General features: G+C 39.6%; 1 protein-coding gene across 1 annotated transcript in view; it reads right to left on the bottom strand.

The window, feature by feature from the left end:
• LOC131983294 (RNA binding protein fox-1 homolog 3-like) overlaps positions 1–22,723 on the bottom strand; it is a 258,147-nt gene that overhangs the window by 114,301 nt on the left and 121,123 nt on the right. Inside the window, 1 exon segment of the mRNA XM_059348003.1 lies at positions 8,484–8,593. Coding sequence (XP_059203986.1) covers positions 8,484–8,593 — 110 coding nt within the window.

The following is a 22,723-nucleotide window of genomic DNA, read 5'->3' as shown; positions in this document are numbered from 1 at the left end:
GATTTTGCAAATATTATGATGTTTAAGAAGAATGGTTTGTTCTCCAAAGCGAGCTGCGCTTCTGATAAATCAAATCACGCTTCATATAATTCTTCGACCGCTGCTCTTTCCTTCCCTCGCTGTCACATCACAATCCAGCCTTTCCATTACTTTGCGCGCACACAATCTCTTATTGGTGGCATTACCATGCACATACAAGTCCTCCATATCTTTATACATGTCCACCAGAACCCAATGGATTTACATTAGCAATCACAGAGTGGGTAACCGCCCCACTCCTACATCAATCTCTGATGGGAAATAAAAATGAAATGCACTTCTCAGGCAACTCGGATTAAGGATCACGCTTTTATCAAATACTGAAGTCTATTTCAAGTCCTGCTCATAAATAACTGAGGGGAGAGAGGGAAAAAAGAAAAAGGGTGGAGGCAAGAAAAAAAAAATAAGGAGAGACCGGAGGGGAAGGGGCAGACATGCAGGGGTGGAGTGGATGTAGACAGAGAGCATCATGGACTGAAGCTCAGGGCACTTGGGGTTGGAGGGATTAGGGAAAAGGTAGAAAATAAGAATCTGAGGGCATTTTAGCATCATATAATCCCTACTTCTCCTTTCTAGAAATCTCCTTCAATTACAGATGAAAAATGGAATTCGGGTTAAGATGGCGATGCTCGGGGTCTTCCCTGTTTCCCGGCTCAGCCTTTCTCCCATGCTCCGCACCGCTCGCCGAGGATGCGAGAGGCTTTCCCGACCATTTAGATTTCCCACCATAGTCTAGACAATCCCCCGAGACTCTGCCATCCATTATAAAGATAGAGCTTTCAAAGAGAGGAGGAAGTGAAGGCCTCACACAGAGCGTGTTCTGCCTAAAATGTCCGTCTGTCTCCGACCCTCGCCCAGCTCCAGATCTGTTGTCTTAATATTTTATGATGATCTCACCTCTCCTCTGTAGTGTGCTGCTACTTACAGAGCATCTTCTGTCAGGCTACACTCACATCTCTGTCATTAAAAAGACTCCGAAGGAGACAATGAGCCGCACTTCCCCTGAGTTCTCACTCTCAACCCCTGCAAAGATCCCAGTGGAGTTCTGGGCTATATAGGAGTTATGTCTATCTCGACCTCTCGTCCCCATTCATCAAACGCCGGGCCCTGCGCTGTCTGGTCTCAGCTGGTGTGAGACCCGGTCGGTTGGCTGAAGACAGAAAGGGATGGAGCTCCATCCTGAGTCTCACAGGTTACTTTTCTCTAATCACACACTTCACTTTATGGAGTGACCCATTTTACAACTGGCTGACAAGGACCCTCAGCTATGCTCGTTTTATCTGCCTTCATCAGCTCCACAGGTAGGTATTGACATTTCTATACTAAATACAGCACGTCGTCAAAGTAAGGCTGTGCACAGTCACACTGCAATACAATACTGCACCGAAAAAACACTGAAAGATCATTGAAACAAGACTAAATACTGCACCTAAACATCACTAAATACCGCACTGAAACAACACTGAATAAACACTAAATGCTGCACCAACACAGCACTAAATACTGCACCTAAACATGAGTAAATACTGCACTGATGCAACACTAAATACTGCACTAAAACATCACCAAATATTGCACCGAAACAGCACTGAATTCTGCACCAAAGCATCACTAAATACTGCATTGACACAAAACAAAAAAAAGACTAAATACTGTACCAAAATAGCACTAAATACTGCACTGAAACAACACTGAATACTGCACCAAAACATCACTAAATACTGCATTGACACAAAAAAGACTAAATACTGCACCAAAATAGCACTAAATACTGCACTGAAATAGCACTGAATACTGCACCAAAATAGCACTTAATATTGCACTGAAACATCACTAAATACTGCACCAAAACAGCATTGAATACTGCACTGAAACATCACTTAATACTGCACCAAAACGGCATTGAATACTGCACTGAAACATCACTAAATACTGCACCAAAACGGCATTGAATACTGCACTGAAACATCACTTAATACTGCACCAAAACAGCACTAAATACTGCACTGAAACATCACTAAATTCTGCACTGAAACATTACTAAATTCTGCACTGAAACATTACTAAATACTGCACTGAAACATTACTAAATACTGCACTGAAACATTACTAAATACTGCACTGAAACATCACTAAATACTGCACTGAAACATCACTAAATTCTGCACTGAAACAACACTAAATACTGCACTGAAACATCACTAAATACTGCTCTAAAACATCACTAAATTCTGCACTGAAACATTACTAAATTCTGCACTGAAACATCACTAAATACTGCACTGAAGCTCTGTAAGCTTTTCCTCTTTGGCCCTTCTTAAAATCAACATTGCACCATTTTAAGATTGTGGTGAGTATGTGCATTTCTATTTACTTTTATTCTGATAGTGACAGGAAGTGGCACTGTTTGTTGCTGCTGAATACTTGCATTCAGCTCTAAACGGTTACATGAGCTGGATTGTGGATTGGACAAGGAGGTTTTTCTTACAAAATCTATAATAATTTAAAATGTTGCCACTTTTCCACCAAATTATCTCTGGTTTCTGAACCGGTTATGTTCTGGATTCTAGGATTCTATCTCGCAAAACAGGTCACATTTCCACCAGTTTTGACCGAACCTTTGCAATCAAGGATGCATCAGTAATGGAGGCCGTGCACACTGACCAACCAAAGTAAACAGTAGCAGCAAGATGGCGGGTTGCATTGACTAACTGAGGGCTCTTGCTTTGTAGAACAGATATTTGTTTTTTTATTCTAACAGCAAGCATGAACCAAATATTTATACTAAGAAAACAATTTCTCACTTGTGTGGGGGATTAGGGTGTCTGATTTTGGACCCTTGTTAACCGATCATTAAGCGTTAACGGATAAGAAAACAACCGAGTCCCAGTTCAGCCGAGCGGAGGCTGACAAACAGCTGACACAGACATGCAGCTAACACGCTACTTGCTAGTGGTTAACCTCTCCAATCAGCTCCTTTAAAGCACATGTGGTTGCATATAACCTCCCATTAGTTGCATATTTACTTTTTTGTTTTTTAATAATATTTAACTGATAAAATGCATCAAAGTTCATGCAGTTAATTATAAACATTCCTACAGGGAAACCAGGATCAAAAAAACTAACAAGTTTAAAGTGTAAGACATATTGGGCACAGCACTGTTATATGTTACCAGGCCAGCAATCAAGATTTAAGTGTGGCTGCCCTCAAACAGTGAAAAAAAAATCACTCAAGTACTGTGACAAAGTGGAGCTTACATGCAGCAGTCAGGCTGCTGACAGCTCGCCATAGCTCTACAACTGGTGATTTGCTTCCTGCTGAGATGTTTGGCTGCTGGTGATATGAACTCCAGTACACACTGGTTCATGTACCAGTTCCAGGCAGTACACTCGCTGCTCGTTAGACTGTGGAAACTGTTCCTGACTTCCTGCTGACTCTTGCGACACTCAGAGCTGCAGTTAAACTTCTTATTCTGCATGTTAGGGCAAATATTGTTATTTGCATTGCTTTTAATACTTTCAATCTCTTTTTTTCTGCTACCATCATGATGCAACATAAAGATATTTGTCTATTTTTTGTAAAAATGTTATGCACAAGTTAATACTCCATGATCTTAATTCATCCCAACCTAACAGTACAAGGTATCAGAACGCCTATGAGTGTAAGAACCGCAGAACTCTAGGTCTTAACCTGATATTTAACAAATATTGTTATTTGCATTGTTTTTAATACTTTGAGTCTATTTTTTTACTGCTACTGTCACAATGAAACAGAGGGATATATTGTTTCGTTTTTTGCAATAATTTAGAATCAACTAAAACAAAATACATGGTAGCAGAATTACCTTTACTTCTACTTAATACCAGCACATCCTGTTAGTGTTGCAGCCACTTTTCTGGCCTAAATGTTGCACAATGCCTATGACTGTAAAAAAATAAATAAACAATTAAAAAATGTCTTAACCTGGTATTTACCAATGCAACATTTGAACTTCCTGCCACTATGAGAACAGACATGTGAAAGGTTTTCCACTTATGAATATGTCAGGCCTACTGTATGTTTCTCAGTGTTTACCCTGCTTTGACCCAATGCATGCTGGGATAGACTGCAGCCAATTGCAGCTCTGCACAGGATAAGAGCCTGATCAGAGAGACTGATTTTGTAGCTTGGGGTGGCATTTTATCATTGTTTAAAATGAGAGTGAAGTCTTTGCGTTGCTGAGCACGTTACAGTTTTTTAAAATTTCAACCCAGGTGGGTTTCTCCCCAGTTTCCAATAGCATGAATCGAGAGGTGGAACTCTCCTCATCACTACCTAAAATAAGTTCTAATTCCGAACATCAACCAGGTGAAGCTCCTGGACCAGCTGCTGGTTCTCCCTGTGACTTCTCCTCCGGCTGAGGGTCTCATGTACCCACACAGATCTACCTTTTCGTCAGTAGTACTATTGGGAGCTGCTGCTCTATAAGTCTTAGAATATATTATTTTAAAAAGGTACAGATCTTAAATAAAAACAGATGAATAAAAAATAACGCAACTGCAAACTGCACTGTGTGATCGGGGCCGAACCAGGTTTGGATTATATATTGATGTGTTTTAACCCTTTACTGCACTTCATTTCAGTTTTAATTTGCTGAAATAATAAAATAAAATTTAGGTAATGTGTGCGCCATAATAAAAAAGCAGTGTTATGTCATGAAGACATCCTATAAACAGGTATAAAACAACAGGAATGGTTTCAGCTAGTTCTTTAACTCCAGCGCTCTGACACACAGCCTGCATGTTTAGCCTTGAAAACAGTAATCCTGGCCCTGGAAGACATCATTAAACATAATTTGTAAGCATACATTACACTATACGCAGCAAATCGCCCATCTGCTGATTTTGGAGCTCACTGTCTGGGAAACAATAAATCTATTGTACGGCTCTACGTAAAGAATCCCACTAAAGTAACGCCTCTGTGTAGACATACGTCGAGTGTATTAAACATAGCCGTGTGTACAGACTGTATGTAGTGTTAATAATGCAGTGTTTACACCTTGGCACTGAGCAGGCAGCTCTGGCCCTGGGCTCAGAACTGGCAGGCCTGTGCAGTAATTAGGGGCTGTGTGTTGGGGATGTGAAGGCTCGCTGCGTGTCATGCTGATACCACTGCCGGGCAGAGCCGGCGTGTCGGCAGCAGGCGCACAGAGCGCTACACGTGGCCACGCCTCCCCGCCGCAGCAGGAATTTGCACCTTTTTACTTGGACAAGCGCCCCTGCAGCCGGAGAGCCCGGCTGCTGCTCTGCGGTCCAAGAGGGGACGCAGAGGACGCTAACGTGGTGACAGCAGTCGTTAGCTGGCCTCGCCACGTGAGCCGCGTATGTGGGCTCGCTCTAACCCTGAGCTGCTGTCTACATGGAACACCATGTTGCAGGGGAAATAAGGTTTAAGTGGGCTATATGAACTAAGTGTTTTTATCACGAGTCATACTTTAATTTTATGCATAACAACTTGCTTGTTGTACATGACAATTAATGCGTATTTCAATCATTGTATCGTTAATGTCTATATTGGATTTATTTAATTATTTTTGTCAAATCAAAGTGTCTGAGCATGATTGAGAGACAATCCTGTGGACTATTTTATCTAAATTTTGAGGGTTATGAGGAAAGATCTGAAGTCAAGACCATGGTACAGTTTGAAAAAAGGTTAAAGTATATACATTTTAAGTGTATTTTTCATGAATCTTACATACATTTCATGCATAACACCCTGCTTGTTTTACATGGCAAGTAATGCTAATTTCAATCAACTTTATTCTCACGTATTGTTTATGTCCATGTTGGATTTATTTAAATATTTTTTGTCAAATCAAACTGTCTATATGTTGCTTTCTAACCAGGATTTAGAGAAAAAAAAATTGAGTCAGAAGACTAAATCTTGAGGACTATGAGGAAAGATCTGAAGTCATAAGGAGTGTCTTTATAATATCACTTTGTCTACAAGTTTTAATATTTTTTTCCAACATTTATGGTTGTCTATTTCCAGTAATTTCCAGACTGACAGAACTCTTAAAGAGCCACATAACAAATAATACTGTTTACAATAGGACACCATGGTGCAGTTTGAACAAAGGTTAAAGTATATTAACTAGGAGTTTTATCATGAATCATACTTTAATTTTATGCATAACACATTGCTTGTTTAACATGGCAATTAATGTATATTTCAATCAACATATTGTTCATGTCTTTATTGGATTTCTTTAATTATTTTTGTCAAATTAAACTGTCAATGTTGCTTTCTAACCAGGATTTAGAGATTATTTTTTGATTCATAAGATAAAATCTTGAGGATTGTGAGGAAAGATCTGAAGTCATAAGGAGTTTATTTATTATCATGAATCATACATTAATTTTATGCATAACGCCTTGCATGCTGTACATGGAAATTAACGTTTATTTCAATCAACTTAATTCTTACGTATTGTTCAAGTTCATGTTGGACTAATTTCAGAAAACTAAATCTTGAGGATTATGGGGAACGATCTAAAGTCATGAGGAGTGTCTTTATTATATCACTTTGTCTAAAAGTTTTGTTAATTTTTTTCAACATTTATGGTTGTCTATTTGCAGGATTAAAGAGCCACATAACACATTAAAGTGTTTACATTAGGACACCATGGTGCAGTGGAAATAATTACAGCTTGAAAAAAGATTAAAGTATAATAAATAACATCTAGTAAATTATATAAACTATGTGGGTTATTTTAATCATGAATCATAATTCAATTGTATGCATAACACCTTGCATATTTATTATTTGTTTCAATCAACTTTATCTTTATTGTCCAACTGTCTGAACAGGATTTAGAGACAATCAAGTGGATTATTTTTGAGTCGGAAGACAAAATATTTGAGGATGATGAGGAAAGATCTAAAATCACAAGGAGTGTCTTTATTATATCACTTTGTCTACAAGTTTTAATATTTTTTTCCAACATTTATATTTGTCTATCCGCAGTACTATTTCCAGATTGACAGAAGTCTTAAAGAGCCACATAACACATAATAAAACATGTTTTGATGGCATGGAAACCAACACTGACATGTAAATTCTGCGTACTGTCTCTTTAAAAATAGTTTGCTGGATTTATAATGCAGTAATTCCTACAGTAACACCATCCTATTATATTATATTAAATTCTATGCTTTTAGAAATGTGCCACAATGGACTTTTGAACTACCAGAAATATCCATTTAATTATTTCCCTCCTTCATGCTTTATTTTATGACTAATAACAACAGAAAAACAGCAACAGTTTCCATCTAATTGAAAGCCAAATCTCTGTCAGCTGTCGTGTTTGATGTCTTTATCATTTGTTGCATCTTTTCAAAGACTTGTTTACTGTCTTTACAATGTCACTGCATGCATGCTCGAGTTTTACTTTGAATTCATTAGTGCATATATTAGATTATTGTATTTTATTATAAACAAAAAGCTGTTTTATATACATATAGACTGAGGGATTCTGCAGCTTTGCCACTTGCAACACAAACCCAACGTGAATCCTAACAGCCTCTTGCATCTCCGTTTGACATTAATTGATAATCAAACAAGCCTTCACATTAGACATTTATGAGATCAGCTGAATTATCTATTTAATGTAACCCAATTATATGCAACCCTTGTGCACCAATCAACAGTAATTCCCGACTCATAAATGACAGCTACAACGACAGATTTAATCAATAATAAACATTGATGAAAACTTGCGACCCGCTTGGAAAGAGGGTAATTAACGGGAAGAAAAAGTGCTGTGCTGAATTTATTTTTTTCTTAAGGAAAATTGCTCTGTGATCCTCGTTGCTTCAGACTCTCTTTCTTCTGTATGGCGGCTCACATTGCAGCACCAGTGAGACTAAGTGTAAAACAAACATTCAATTTCCCTTTGACAATTAGGGACAGACATTTATCATTAATCCTCAACACAGGCTTCAACTGCTCCAGCTCTTAATTACAACCTTATCATTTTTTAAAGTTGTTGCCATAAAACTACAGTTTGTGAATTATTTAGTCAGACCTTTTTTTTTCAGGCGAGCTTCAACTGGGATAGAAATGCATCTAATAGAAGGCTTCAGCTGTGTTTTTAGGGTCAGAAAAGAGATTTGTTTGGACTCACATGGGACTTTCCTACCTGAGGCTCAGAACGGAGAATGTGAAATCGGATGCTGAGATGTGGTGGGGTTCCCTGGTCCTCCATCCACAGCAGAGCACTGTCACATCCTTTACGCTGAATATAACTTCAACTAACACATGTCAGCAGAGGAGGCATCAAAAGCAGCCCATTAGAGACACTGGGGAGTTCTGCACTTGAAGCCTGTTTGGGTTCAACAGAACCGAATGAAACTCTTCTGACAAAATGGAGGTAAGTGTGCACACAGGGGCCTGCTGCTCTTACCAGTCTTGTAAAGAGGGGCACTCCCAAATGCCAGAGGTGATCGTTCAGCAGTCCGCTGTACACCACGTTCCCGAAGACAGCAATGCTTCCTGACTTACACAACGTGTTTCCTACGGGGACACAGAGAAACACAGGCGGGCGTCATTGAAACGGACAGGAAGCGGCCAGGGGCAACAGCATGCGAGACACTGAGGTCTGAGAGGGGGAAAAGGCAAATTCAATCTGAGGAAATCATTGCACCGGAAGAGAAATAATAGAGAAAGCATCATCGATTGTTATAAATATTGATTCCAGAGGTTTATTGACCTTATGTGTAATGTCGAATACAGATTCGCAGCTCCACTAGAATCAATAAAGTTATACAACTGAGCCGGGCTCGTCCAACAACGCGGTGGAGCATTTAAATAACCAAAGGAGGCGAGAAAACTCTCTAAAAACCTGCAGAGAAAAAAAAAAGGTCAAAGTGTGAACCTGTGCATGCTTCACTTCACTGTCAGATCAAGAGCTTCACACACAGGTGACTTTCTTCATTTTATTTTCTTATGTTCGACATCCGTGTGGGCATGATTCTCAGCTGATCACCATAGTAACACTGTGTGAAATTGCCATTATGTTATCTTCAGTGCGACACTCGCTGGATCCCTTTATTGGGAACGATGTATTCACTTTTTCCAGTGGTGCGGTTTAGTTCTGCAAGCTGCATTTCTAAAAGAAATCTGGGTCGAATGAAAAGAAATACAGTAGCTTGGTTGTTTAAAAATGGCAGGTTTGTGCAGTTAAGTCCTGTATTGCAAAGAAAGATTCTAGTAGCAATTCTCTCTCTGACTAATCAGTAATCTGCAGTGTTTTAACTCCACCTTCTTGTATGAAGAACCTCGACCCATGCAGTACAAAAAGTAGCAAATCCAAGCTATCCACTACTACAAAAAGAGTGAGTTGAGTAGAGATATTTTACTTTAGACATAATTTTATTGCTTTGTTTTGTATCACACTGCTGTTATAGTAACCAACTGTTGCTGCTGTGATATTGGGATCTTGAAGTTATTTATACACATAAAAGATTTAGGCTGTGTATCTACAGTTGAGTCAGGATTCAACCAGATACCATCAGAAATCAGGTAAAAAAACGCCCTGCTAATCCTTCTTTAAGATGCTATTTATTAGAGAGTTAATAACAGCTGCAAGAGACTTATAAGATACTTAAAACTTTCTAGTTATGTTTAAAATTGATGCTTTTTTGCATTATTTTTCCAGTGTATTCTGCTGCTGCTGCTGCTGCTACTGCTTGTCGTGGTCAGGACAGTTTTGAAAAATATATTTTTAAGTCCTGATGTCACTCCGGAGTGAATAGCTGTTCCACTAACTTCTGTCACTGAATGTATGTAGTTGCTGTGTTTTTTTTTTTTAACTTATTCCAATATAAAGTAAAAGTATCAACTAAAGCATACTGAATTGCTCCTGTGAGGCATACGATACATCCAGGTTCAACTTTAGAACAAATAATCAAAGGGTGCATTGTTCTAAAACCCAGAATACTGTCCGTTCACTGCAGGCACATATAAGACTGTTAAGCAAATAGCTACAAAATCCCCAACAGACAGGAAGTTGTTCATCATTCAGAAAATACAAAACCATCACAGTAATTGATAATTTCAGTCTAGAACAGGTTCACAGTACACCATCAAACCTACAGACCAACCAACACGTATTTTTTTTGCATGAAAATACAGATATTTTAAACAATTTTGCCACCCATTTACAGGGTAAACCTGGGTGCACCGACATCAACTACATCAATGTTAATCCGCCAATGATCTCAGCTGTAATCAGTAGCGTGTCAGCTGTTTGGTGCTTCCTGTTGGTCCTCCCTGCTCTCCACCAAACTGCTGGCTTTATCCCGTCAGGGTCTGGGGCTTGTTAGAAACGGTGTTTGTTAAAGACTTCCAAAACATAAATATTTATGGGAGCCCATTTACGCCAAAGTGATGAAAAATAAAATATCTTGTTAAGTCATTATAATGAGAAACTTTCCCGAAATAATGACTCAGTATCTGAAAATAATGAAAAAAGGTTTTCAAAATGTAAAAATAGTGCATCAAAATGATGACTTAGTATGTTTTGAGAAAGTTTCTCATTGTTTAGTGATACTTAGTCATCATTCTGAGAGATTTTAATGACTTCCAGGATCTTGTTATTTTATTTTTTTTATTTCACTGGGGGTAAGGGACTTTCATAAATATTAAATAAACAGCAACACGTGTATATTGTTTTATTTTAAACCCTTTTTGTCTAAATGTAGTGAAGCATGTGATATATTGTTGAGTATGTTTACATTCCAAGGTTGAATTTTAGTGATTTTTATTTTTACAGGAGCAGAACTGAGAGCTTCCCGTTTCCCTTTGAGTCTCTTCTAGTTAAAATGAAAGGTTAAAAGCAGTACATGGCTGACAGATACACAACACTGGCAGACAGTCAAGCCTGCTGTTAAATGTACAGCAGCAGCAGCAGCAGCAGCAGCAGCAACCTTCCTATAGAAGTCGTGTCCACTGCCGCTGAGCCTCGGCGCACAGTTCACCCTCTCAAAGACACTCTTAATTAGCTCAGTGCCAATGAGGGGCCTCCACAAACACACACACATGTGCATGCATGCCCACACACACACACACACACGTCCCCAGGAGTGTGATGTACTGCACACTGACGTCCCCATGTATGTGATGAATGCAGCTTATGGAGCAGGCGGCACAGAAAACACAGGTCCCCATTGTAATTTCTGCACAAAGGAACGCTGCAAAGGCGCACCAGGGGTGGAGTGAAGCAGTGCTGACAAGCAGCACATGCATTATTTAAAAACAAAAGTAAAAAATGCCCATTAAAGTGTCAGTGGTGCTTTCGGCAGTGCTGGCTTGGGCGCAGTGTGCGTATTACTGTTATTAATGGGCCAGGCGTGGGGGGCATTTCTTCGGTGTGATTGCTCTGCTGCTGCTGTTGCTATCCGCGGTTCAAGCCTCCCCCCTTTTTCTCCATTTCTTCTGCATGTGTGTGTGTGTGGAAGAGGAACAGATGAAGAGCATGATACAGACAGAGACGGAGAGACACGGCGAGACCCCGAGTGCACAGTCAATGAGCTCCTACAGCTAATATCATTTCACATTATTGAATGCATATTAAGGCAGAGAGACCTTGTCAGACGAATAGGAGCACCAGTGCTTATATCAAATTCTGATCCGCCCGTCACGGCCATGTCTAAAAAATGCCGGGAATGTAGTCAGCATATTGAAAAATAAGTGCATACCATTTTTCTTTGCAGTTTAAGATCAAGGGCTATACATTACCGCTACTGACACAGCAGAATGAGGTCATTGTGCATGTTGTAATTACAGCTGGGTAAACACTCTGCTCTCTGCTGCAACACTGGGCTGCAGAGAGCATGCAGGGCTCATAAAGAAGAAGGAGGACAGAGACCAATGGCTCCTGATCTCTCCACTAACAGTATTGGAAAATATTTAATACATCAGTGGGAATTAATAAATTGAACAAAATGATCAATTCCGGAGCAGTGCAACACAAAACACAGAGGCTGTTTTTACTGTAAGACAGCGTGCCTGACCTATCCCTCTGCAGCCAGTTTGTTATGGTATTATTGATGGTGTTTACATGCAGCGAACAGAGCATGTAATCAAATTCACCATATATGCATGTAGAAAATGTCACATAGAAGAGACAGCTTAATTTTCCCCCTCATAAACTCTGCAGAGCTGTAAAGCCAGCTGTTTCTTTTACTTATTTATTTATTATTTTATTTTGGTTTATAAAAAATGGATTGCATGTTTGCACCAGCGGAGCATCTGTAGTTTCCTTCCGTTTTAATAAAATGTAACTGAAACTGATGACATGTTGCTTATTGGTTCACGATGAACTGTTGATAATCCTTTTTTTCTGGTTGTTAATCCGCTTTTTTTAGGGCTCTTCTCAGCAGTTGGGTGTTCTCTCATCTGCAGACTCGACAGCATTGAGCCCAACCTCTGATTAATTATTAATTGTGTGATTAAAGTGTGCGTTGGTGTGTGTGTGTGTGTGTGTGTGTGTGTGTGTGTGTGAGTGTGCGTGCAGCTTGGAAGGAGGGGTAGAGGAATGCAACCTGCAGTCTACTTTGCATTATCTACACTTTTTATTCCTTCACTGATACCTATTTGGTGTTTTTTTAACTTGTTTTTTAAGGCATTTACTTACAGGCATGAAATTATTTAATACCCAAATCATCGGGCATGTACAATACCTGTAAGAGCAGGAGAAGAGAAGGACAGCGTGTTGTTTTATTAAGTGAGTGATGCCTGCTGGAGTCTGCCTCAATTTTCTTTTGGCTGCAAGTCAGAGCTTTTTTATTTTTTTTTTTAAATCTCAGTGCACACATACATGAGTTTGACCAATGCAGATTTCAAGGCTGATGCTGCCTGCAATATTCCAGGATGGAATCTGCTTATTAATTATTCTAACTGCCAATATGCAACCTTAAACTTCACCAGCCTGCAAGAAACCATGTATGCATACTTGAATAGCATGGGATAAACTTTAAAAAGTGTTCTGCACACTCTGTGTTGTGTTTATCACAGCATGATGCTGCACTGATTGTACTACGAAACTCTTGATCCTATGAAATCATTTCTGTCTGTATCTGAGTCCTAAAAACCTGGTTTTGAAACCTAGTTTTGAGTGAATAGAAATGGAATTAACCATGTTTCCAGAGTTTTCCATGTATGATTGTCTGCATCTTGAAAACAAAAAAGAAGTCAGATCGCTACAGGAGAATCCAGAAAAAAAATAATTTTAGCAAAAGATTTTTATGTACCACTTGGGCACATTTATTTCTTATGTTATTAAGTTGTTGTTTTTTTTACATTTATTTACATCAACATTGTCTTAAAAAATAAAAAGGCTGAAAGCAATCAAAATAAAAATATGAGTCATAGTATAACCCCATACTGCAGTTAGAATGTGTCAGAGATTGAATAATGTAAAATAATTAATGACCTGACATAAAATGCACAGTAATAACTAATAATTATAAATAATAAGTAACAATTTTTCATGCAAAAATGCCAAATATTTATTTATTAATCTGGTTTTGGACTGTTGATTTGGGGAAAAGCAATGTAATGATTCCTCCTTGGCCTGATGGGCACTTTTCACTATTTTCCCAGTATTTTATAGACTTAAGCATTAACTGATATTGAGAATAATCTCCACACAGGATCATAAAAATACAGTTTTCACCACCTGCTGCTGATATCTGAGAAAAGAAGTGGAACAAATCCATCTGACCATATGTCAACATTATCAGATATTATATGTATATGTGTATGTGTGTGTGTGTGTGTGTGTGTGTGTGTGTGTGTGTGTGTGTGTCTCCGGCCTCCTCCCCTGGCTCTGCCGTTGGAGGTGGGTCGCTTTAAGCATTCAAACTCCAGAATGTGCAGCTCATTTCTAGCAACGAGGCACATTGCTGCAATGCAATAAGGGAAAACAACACTTTTAATAATTCAGGCCCTGAGACCGTGAGGGGGGTGAGGTGGAGGGTGGGGAGCGGGGGGATGGGTGGAGAGAAGACGTCTTAAAGTACCGCAGAATGGCTCATTTAGCTCCTGCTACGCATTATTAAAGTTGTATCGAACCCCCTCCTGGGTCTTTCCCAAAGTTTTTTTTTTTTTTTTTCATTTTCCTTTCCTCTTTCCCCCAAAGCCTGCGAGGTAACCAATAACAGCTAGCAACATTTATAAACGACAGAGTATCCTGCACCTTAGAGGAGGAGGTAAACAATGGTGTAGCTCTTAATCTCTCTTTCTCCCTGTCCTCCCCGCTCACTAGTCCTCCGGTCCAAAATTTGTCAGTGCTTTATCCTGTTTGAACCGTAATACAGAGCCCTCGCTGTCCAGATTATTTTCTGCCTGAGCTAAGCCCACGATGCATAAAAAATGTGGGGAATGAACCTTGTATGGAATCAAATTGAGTAATAAAATCGTGTTCGCCCTGGCACTGATGGACGCATGATGGTACTGTTAAGGACGTGTTCAAAGGTACCGTAAATTGCCTCTGAGCCTGATGGCAGTTTCCAGAGCAAAGAGAGTGAATATGAATAAAAAATACAGAGGCGGAAGAAGGGGAAAAAAAATGGGAACGAGCACAAATGCAGATGTGCTTTTTATATGTTGGTATTGAGGGAAAACAACAGCACACAAAGGGTCAATCTGGACTAAAACAGCCAGGATATTAGCTCCTTAACACCAAAATCTTACTAAATAAGCAGCTTTTCCATGATGATTTCTGCATCTTGAAAGCAAGAAAGAGAAAGTCACATCGCTGCAGGAGAATCCAGAAAAACTTAATTTAAAAAACTATTTGATGTACCACAAGGGCACATTTGTTTCTTATGTTACTTAGTTGTTTTTTTATACATTTATTTACATTCACATTGTCTTAAAACAAGCGAGAGAGGTTTCCCCAGTGTGGCCAGAATAACCAGAATATGAGTCAAAGTATAACCCCCTACTGCAGTTATAATGTCTCAGAGAGTAAAATATGTAAAATAATGAATGGTCTGAAATAAAATACAAGTAATATGTAATAAGTAACCATTTTTCATGCAAAAATGCTAAATATTACTCAGTTTCAGCGACTAAATTATGAGGATCTGCTGCATGTTTTGCATCCAATCTCCACTAAAACAGTCTGCAATTTAGCTCCTAAACACCAATATCTTACTTAATAAACAGCTTTAAGGTTGAAAAATAATCTTATTCCACCCTGTGACTGTCTGCTAGCATCATACTGTACATGCAGTATTATGCATCATCGTTTATAATTAAAGCATTATGATGTTTACCCTGAGTTAAATATTTAAGCCCCATGTCTGCATTTTCCATTAAATGGAAATAATCCAGATGTTTCAGCCTGACATATTTGGTATCTGTGAAACTTTGGGGCCTCGACTGCAGCACAAAAGGTTAAATAATAGATAAATGTGAGGTTATTTGTGATGTTTATGTGTTTTTCGTGTGTGTTTAGGTTGAGAAAGGCTACAGAGCAGCCTTTATTAAATCCTCCACACGTGCAGTGGTGGTCAGCCTTCCAACCAGGCTGTTTTTCTTTGTGAAAACTTGACATTTCAGAGATACCGAGCAAGGTTTTCAGCCGGCAGCAACAAATTATAATTATTATAATTTATGATTACTGCTTACATTGCACAATACAATGTGTAAAAAAAGAAAGTAAAAGCCTATTAAAGTGTCCATTTAGGATATATACACCATAAACTGCTGCAGAGATCTTAAATCAAAGTCCACGGAGCTGGAAGAGACGCAGAGACGGAAGACAGGAGGTCAGGACAGATGAAGAGCACAGCGGATGTCACACATGTGCTGATTGGCTGATATATCGCCTTTTTATGACGAATCAGTGGTAGAGTGTTGTTCACCTCTTAGATGATGGATATGAGACAGTCTGAGTGCAGATTCATTGTGTTATATGACACTAATTGATGCTAAATTAAACATTTTGGGAAATAAACTAATTTGCTTTCAGAGCTTGCAGAGTGAGATGAAAACATTAGCCGTGTTTCCATCAACAAATTTCTCTGTGAATTTTAAAGATTGGCATGAGAAAAGCTTGATTTAAAGACCCAAAAACTTTCAAAAATGTGCATAAAAGTTTTAACGTTCGCTTATGGAGGTTTCTGTCTTTTTCTAAAAGTAGTTAATGCACTAAACAGGAGATGGAAACACTTTTTGCGAATAACTTAGCAAATATTTAACTCACATGACTGATCATCTGGTTCCTCTGACATGAAAGAACAATTAGAAGTTGCCAGTCGAATCTAATTCCTGAAGACATATTTTCTCTCGTGGGTGGCCAAAGTTGTCGGATTGGCAACATATTTTGGATTATTTTTTCTCTCTTGCTAAATCTCTATTTCTTCTCCTGTTTACTGACAGATTAGCCTACATCAATACATTACACTGCAATCTTCTGACTAAAGTAAGTTACTACAGCTTTGTTTATTCGGTCTAAACCAGCTGATGGAAACTCACTAATTCACATTTTCTTTAATGCAAGGCTTAAAAATTCAAATTGGCTTTAATGGAAGCACAGCTAGTGAAGCCACTCTCATGTCTGTGCAATGAACACAACACAAAGCCATAGGAGGTGTTTAGCTTAGCATAGTGACAAGAAACAGGCAGCCATGCATCTCCTCTGAAGCCCACCGCTGGCACGTGTTATATCTTGTTTGTTTAATCTACACAAAACCGTGCTCACAGTCTTTGAGCTAAGCTAGGCTAGTGACTAGAGGCTAGCTGGTAGCTACATATTTAATGTACGGACAGGAGGGGTGGTGTCGATCTTAGAACCCCAATTCCAAAAATGTTATGATGCTGTGGCAATAAATAAAATCATGCAATGATTTCTAATTCTTCAGAGACCTATATCAAATAAATACAGAATAAATACAAGGTTTCGAATGCTCTAACTGCCAAACTTTTGTTTTTTGTAAATGCATTATATACATACATTGGGTTATATGATATTTGTCTGCAGAAAAATATTATATGTATTATTTATTATTATGATTATTACAAGCTTTAGTCTGAAGATCACGCAAATGATCACAGTTAATTGTGCAATTATTATTATTATTTTTTAATTCAATTAACAGTCCTACTTCTTTATGATTTGCAAATGTTATATCGAGTTAATACAGAACAAATAATAGATATATAATGCTCCTCTATGAGGTGTCTACCAAAAAATATGAATCATTCATTATTATGAATATTACAAGCTCTGTTTTTAAGAGAAAAAAACAATTAATTGCAAATAATTGCAGCAAATTGTCCAGTTAATTAGTATTTTTTTTAGATCAATTAACAACAATATTTTTTCATTAACAGTCACCAGCCCACAGATGACATTATCATAACAGTCCTGGTGGCCTGTCTATCTTTCACCACTGGGACGTGCATCATGTTGACTGTAGTTTGTTGTTAGCTTAGCCTGCTAGCTACTATAGAACAATCAGAACTGTGAAAGACTCCAGAAACCTGTTTCACCTAAAACTGTGTCCACGAAACCTAAAAGAAAGCAATAAAGCTGTGATGTAAATGTTTTTACCTGTGCTGTATTCACAGGATGGAAGGAGCTGAGTGAGAGGATAAGATGTAAAGCTGACACAGGCCTGACAGTGTTTCTACACGGCTGCTTGGTTTCGCTGTATTTTAAAAAGATAACACAATTGACAAACAGCTTTTGATGAGAGTTTGATGAGAGGCCTTGTACATCAAAGCAACACCAGTGCATCCAGCCAGTCAGCCAGCCAGCCTAAACGTCAGACGAAGCAGTCAGCCAGCTGCTTGGCCCCCTGCTGAGTGTCAGACTCTGACGTTCTTCCTGCTTCTGCCATCTAAGCTTACTAAACACAGACCCCGTTTTCCTCAAAGCTATGTAAATTAGCCACGTTGCTAAGTGGATTCCTCTTCTTTTTTTCCCTTTTTTTTTTTTTTGCAGAGCTGCAGGGCCGATTAGGGCCTGTTTCTATCTACAGAACGCATACACACCTACGTACGGCAGAAAGCATTGCTCCCGACGGGGGATTCTTGGTGGTCTTCCCTTTTTCATAACACAGCCCTGCTTTAATAGATCAGTTGTTGAATTTAAAGTGAAAATAATGTACATTCCTCCGCTGTTACGAAATGAAAAACGCGGAGGCGGGAGGGAGCTAATAAAGATCAAAACACAGCACAGACACACAGCGGCAGGGATCTTTGACCTTGACAAACACGGCTGTTCTTTGATTGCATAATCTGCACTACATGGCCAAAAGTGTGTGGACGTCCCTCGTGATTTGCTGCAGATTAAGTGCAAGCATAAATTGTTTTGAAGGCTGGAAACTATGGCTTTAGACAATCACACGATTAACATTTCCTGTGCACAAGATAGGTCCATGAAAAAGTGGTTTTCCCAGATCTGTATCTGTCTCTTTTCCCTTCATTTGACACTCTGTCTCGACACAAAGTCGCTCCTCGATCTCTTTAATCATTCCTCATTAGTGCACAGGCCCGCTCACTTACAGTGGAGAGATTAATAAGTCATTGGCACTGGGCAGCGTGCGCCATTCACTGGGCCGAGCTGCAGGGATTGGGTGGAGTGTGGGGGGTGGTGGGCTGAGTAGTAAAACGACTGTGACCCCTCCTGTTTCTGCTGAGAAGCAGCGGGGCTGAGGATGACAGGAGGAGGGGTGACTTTGGACTCATCACCATCATTATAATAATTATTATTATTATTGGTGTAAGTAAAGTGTGTTGTTGCTGTTGTGGAGTCACACTAAAAACAGAAACCCTATTTGCTACAGTCATTTCCATCCCTTCTTATCATTATCTCTTCATTATCGTTATCACCATTACGATCGGTCACGGCATTATTATCCTAATTGTTCTCAGCATCATCGTTGCAACATACTGCAGCTAATGACAACCTCAAGATGTGCAGAGAAGGGGCTTTTTAATGCACGGATAAATAATGCAAATACAAAACGACCAATGAAAGATGTCTGAGCGGCACATCTGGCTGGAAATGTTCTGCAGAAACAAGCGAGAGGATAGAAACCAAAAGCTGTTTTGATGTCTCAGTCTGGATGTGCGTTGGCAACAAGCGAGGGCCTCGGGATTCCATCAGACTATTGATTGTTACCAACGCTCGAGTCCTGCTTTACTACCCTTATAAACAATCTCTCTGTCAAGTACACTATAGGGCAACAAATGATTTTATTTCATAGATTTTTGGATTTGACTGATGAATTATTCATTGATGTTCTGTCCTTGGTGCAACAGGCAGGGGGAGAGGGTGATGAAAAGGACAAAGAAAGTTCAAAATGCATCATACAAAAGCATGCGTGCATGAATGCTTTTTCCTCCCAAAAGGTGTTTTTTTTTTGCACTAACCTACATCAGCCCTGCTTTGTCAACATCAGCTGAGTGAGAACTCCCAGGGGCCGACAAATCTCCTGTAATCTGCCAGACCTCCCCTCCATGTCCGCCGCTGTTGTTTCCCTGTATCCTTCTAAGTGTTATTGAGTCTGCAAACTCTGAAAAATTGTTATCAATTTGGATCCAGTCCAGCACCTGTGAAACGCACAGTATGGCTGATTTTTTGTGTGTGTGTTGTTGCTGTTGTTGAATTACGCAGGCTTTAGTGCCGCACTCTTAGCCCAGATGTTCAGGATAATGTGACAGTAAAACTACAAAGAAAGATGGTTACAGGCGGTAAAAATTTCACAGTTTATATTTTGTGATGTTTTCTGTTTTGTAAGGTGTTTAACTGTGGAGGTCAATTGCTGCTCGCTGATTTGTTTGGCTGGTGGTGTGTGTGTGTGTGTGTGTGTGTGTGTGTGTGTGTGTGTTAGTGTCCTTTGCTAGCAGCTGATGTCTATTTGTTTGGGATCTCTGCTGGCCACAGGTGGATCACATTAGTAATCCTACATTGGGAAAATACTGGGCGGCAGCAGCAGCTCATACTGGTGGAAGCTGAGTGAGGTCTATAAAATATCAAAGCAGATCGATCAGTCTGACCTCATAGCGTACCCGTGCTTCGCAGCCGGGCGGGGTTAAACCCAGTCAAGAGAGGAAAACAAACACTTCACAACAGCATTTGGCTGATTTTCCAACAGAATGCCTTTTGCTGCTGCTCCTCTTACAATAAAAATACATAATAATGCCGCTACTTTGTGCATGCAACAGCACCAGCTGGAGCTGTGCTGAAATTAACTTTAATGCCATTCTCTCTTGTCTGAGAGACAGAGGCTGAATAATGTAGCAGCGGTAGCTCACTTCCTGAAAAATCGCCAAAATCACAGGGGATGATGATTGTTGCATCGCGCCTGGCATTTGTGTTGTATCCAGTATCGGACCAAGGCACTCTCAATTGCACCCTGGAGGATGGAGCTTGCTAACTGAAGAGAAACCAGGTCAACTGATAGGGGAATTGTGTTGTTATCTTTATATGTGCATGCTGCAGATACAGTGGCACAGCCCTGCTAGCAGCTCGCAACATTTTACAAAGCAATCAGGGCCTGTTATCGACGCATGGGTAGCAGGGCTAAACTACAGTAATCCACTTCATGTTTACTAATGAATCGCCATTTAGGGACGCAGCTCAATTCTGCATCAGGCTGAGGGCGGGGCCAACACTTGGGTGAATTCACATCGGAGAGGGAGGAAGCGTGAGGGGCGAGCCGAGCCGAGCTGAGCGGCAGCCTCCCAGACTTGACATCCCATCATGAGGGGGGCCGCTGGCTGGGCGGCTTGCTGGCAATGCAGAGTCTGTTTGTTGTGCATCCATCAACCCCGGTGTCCTGCCCAGGAGCCGATCGATAGCCAACACAAAAGCTCATTGATGACAGACAGCTCTTGACAAACATATAGCATTTTTTCTGTCTAGTATAGCAATAATCTCCAAGGTCACTGTGAGTCATTCAACGGCGGGGCCCGGGCGAGAGCGGCTCATACCGAGTCTTCTCTGTCTTTTCACACGGGGGAACAAAAAGGTCTGATGCATTTTAAGTCGGCGCTGAAAGCTCTTGGCACATTGTTAGGCAGCTGTACACAAGCAGAATGAAAGCACACATACTTGACAAGTGGTGAAGCTGCCGTGACATGTCGCTGACTGACAGCACAACCCCCGAAGGACACATAACTAACCTGATACTTAACAGTGTAATGGAAGGACAAATTGGTGCATGGTCTTGGTCAGCATGGGCTCAAACAAACACCAGTTAATATAATACTAATAATGTTTACGTGTGAAATCTTAATGTTCTGCTTCCCTCCTGCACAAGTTAGTTTGTGTGACAGCTGAGAAGATGGACAGCCACACACAGGAGCACACACACACACCCACTCAGACTACAGGTGTGTTAGGGCACAGACTTGGAGTTATAATAGGAGGGCCAGGCTCCCCCGCCCCAGGCCATCCTGCCAGCTGGCCGGACTGAGTGTGAGTGATGCCCGAGCGAGGCAGCCCCATTAGGGAAGTGCTGGTGGTGAGTGCAGGATAGCTCAGGTAATTAAAGCCAAACCAAAGCAGGCAGACGAGGCGGGGGCTCCCAGATTTATGTGGCTGAGTAATGCACATACTGAAGTCAGCTCGCCATCCAAAGGCCTCCCTCACTTACAAACAGTCTCAAGAGGCATTAGCTTCCTCACCACTCTGATGCAGCCTATTACTCTCGCTTTCTCAATCTTGTTCTTCGTTTAACGGTTTTGTTTTGGATCCCTGCTCTACTCTGTGACTCTATCACACAAAATATCCACAGATGCAATATTTAGATTTCCTCAGTCCTCCTGATATTATTAGACGACCACATGCTGATGGAAGTCTATCAGCTAATTGGCACACAAGGCTTCACTCAGGACATTTGTTTGAATAATAGATATGGAACAAGTGTTGTGTCCAACCTTTAGTGTACAAAGAACCATTTATGTATCGACCACAACGCACTTGTGGACAAGCCAGCATAGTTGGGAACCATTGAGTTATGGAATATAAAAATATTGTACAAATATATTGTTTAAAAATACTGTCCTGATGCTTAACTTTGCCAAGTTGCAAGTTTGCTTTAATAGATTTTTCATTAGTTTTAATTTCATTGTGAATTGTTAGTTTTAATTGTTGTTTTTTTAAGTGAGTTTGCTTGTTTTTATTAGATTTAATATTTTTTGAAAATGCTTAGTTTTAGTCTGGTTTATATTAGTTTTTTTTTTTTTTGTAATGGGGTATTTGTTGGGTGCAAGTTTCAAAAAGGTCACAATAAATGTTTATTTACCTTATTGGAGGAAATAAATTCCTCCAATAAGGAAATTAACTCATGAAACCAGATAGATTAAACAGATTTCATATCAACCAAAAAGGCTTATGTATTAAAAAAGTGGAATATAATTGTAGTTTGTATTAGTTTGTAACCACACAATACAGTTTCATTTAGTTATCCATTTTTCAAAAGTTTTTTTTTTTCAATTTTCGTTAAGTATTAAATTGGTGTAACTTACCATGTTGTTTAAATTTATAAATTAAGCATCATATATTTAAGTGAAATACAAATAAAGGGGATTTTTGTTACATTTCCTTAACAAGACAACAGGTCTGTTGATATGGAGACAGCAGCTATATCTTATGTTATAGGAAGATTTTATTAGGTA

The sequence above is a fragment of the Centropristis striata genome, chromosome 13, assembly GCF_030273125.1.
Source record: "Centropristis striata isolate RG_2023a ecotype Rhode Island chromosome 13, C.striata_1.0, whole genome shotgun sequence".
In the NCBI taxonomy this organism is placed as follows: domain Eukaryota; kingdom Metazoa; phylum Chordata; class Actinopteri; order Perciformes; family Serranidae; genus Centropristis; species Centropristis striata.
The sequence above is the reverse complement of the archived record's forward strand: the minus strand, read 5'-3'. Positions and strand labels throughout refer to the sequence as shown.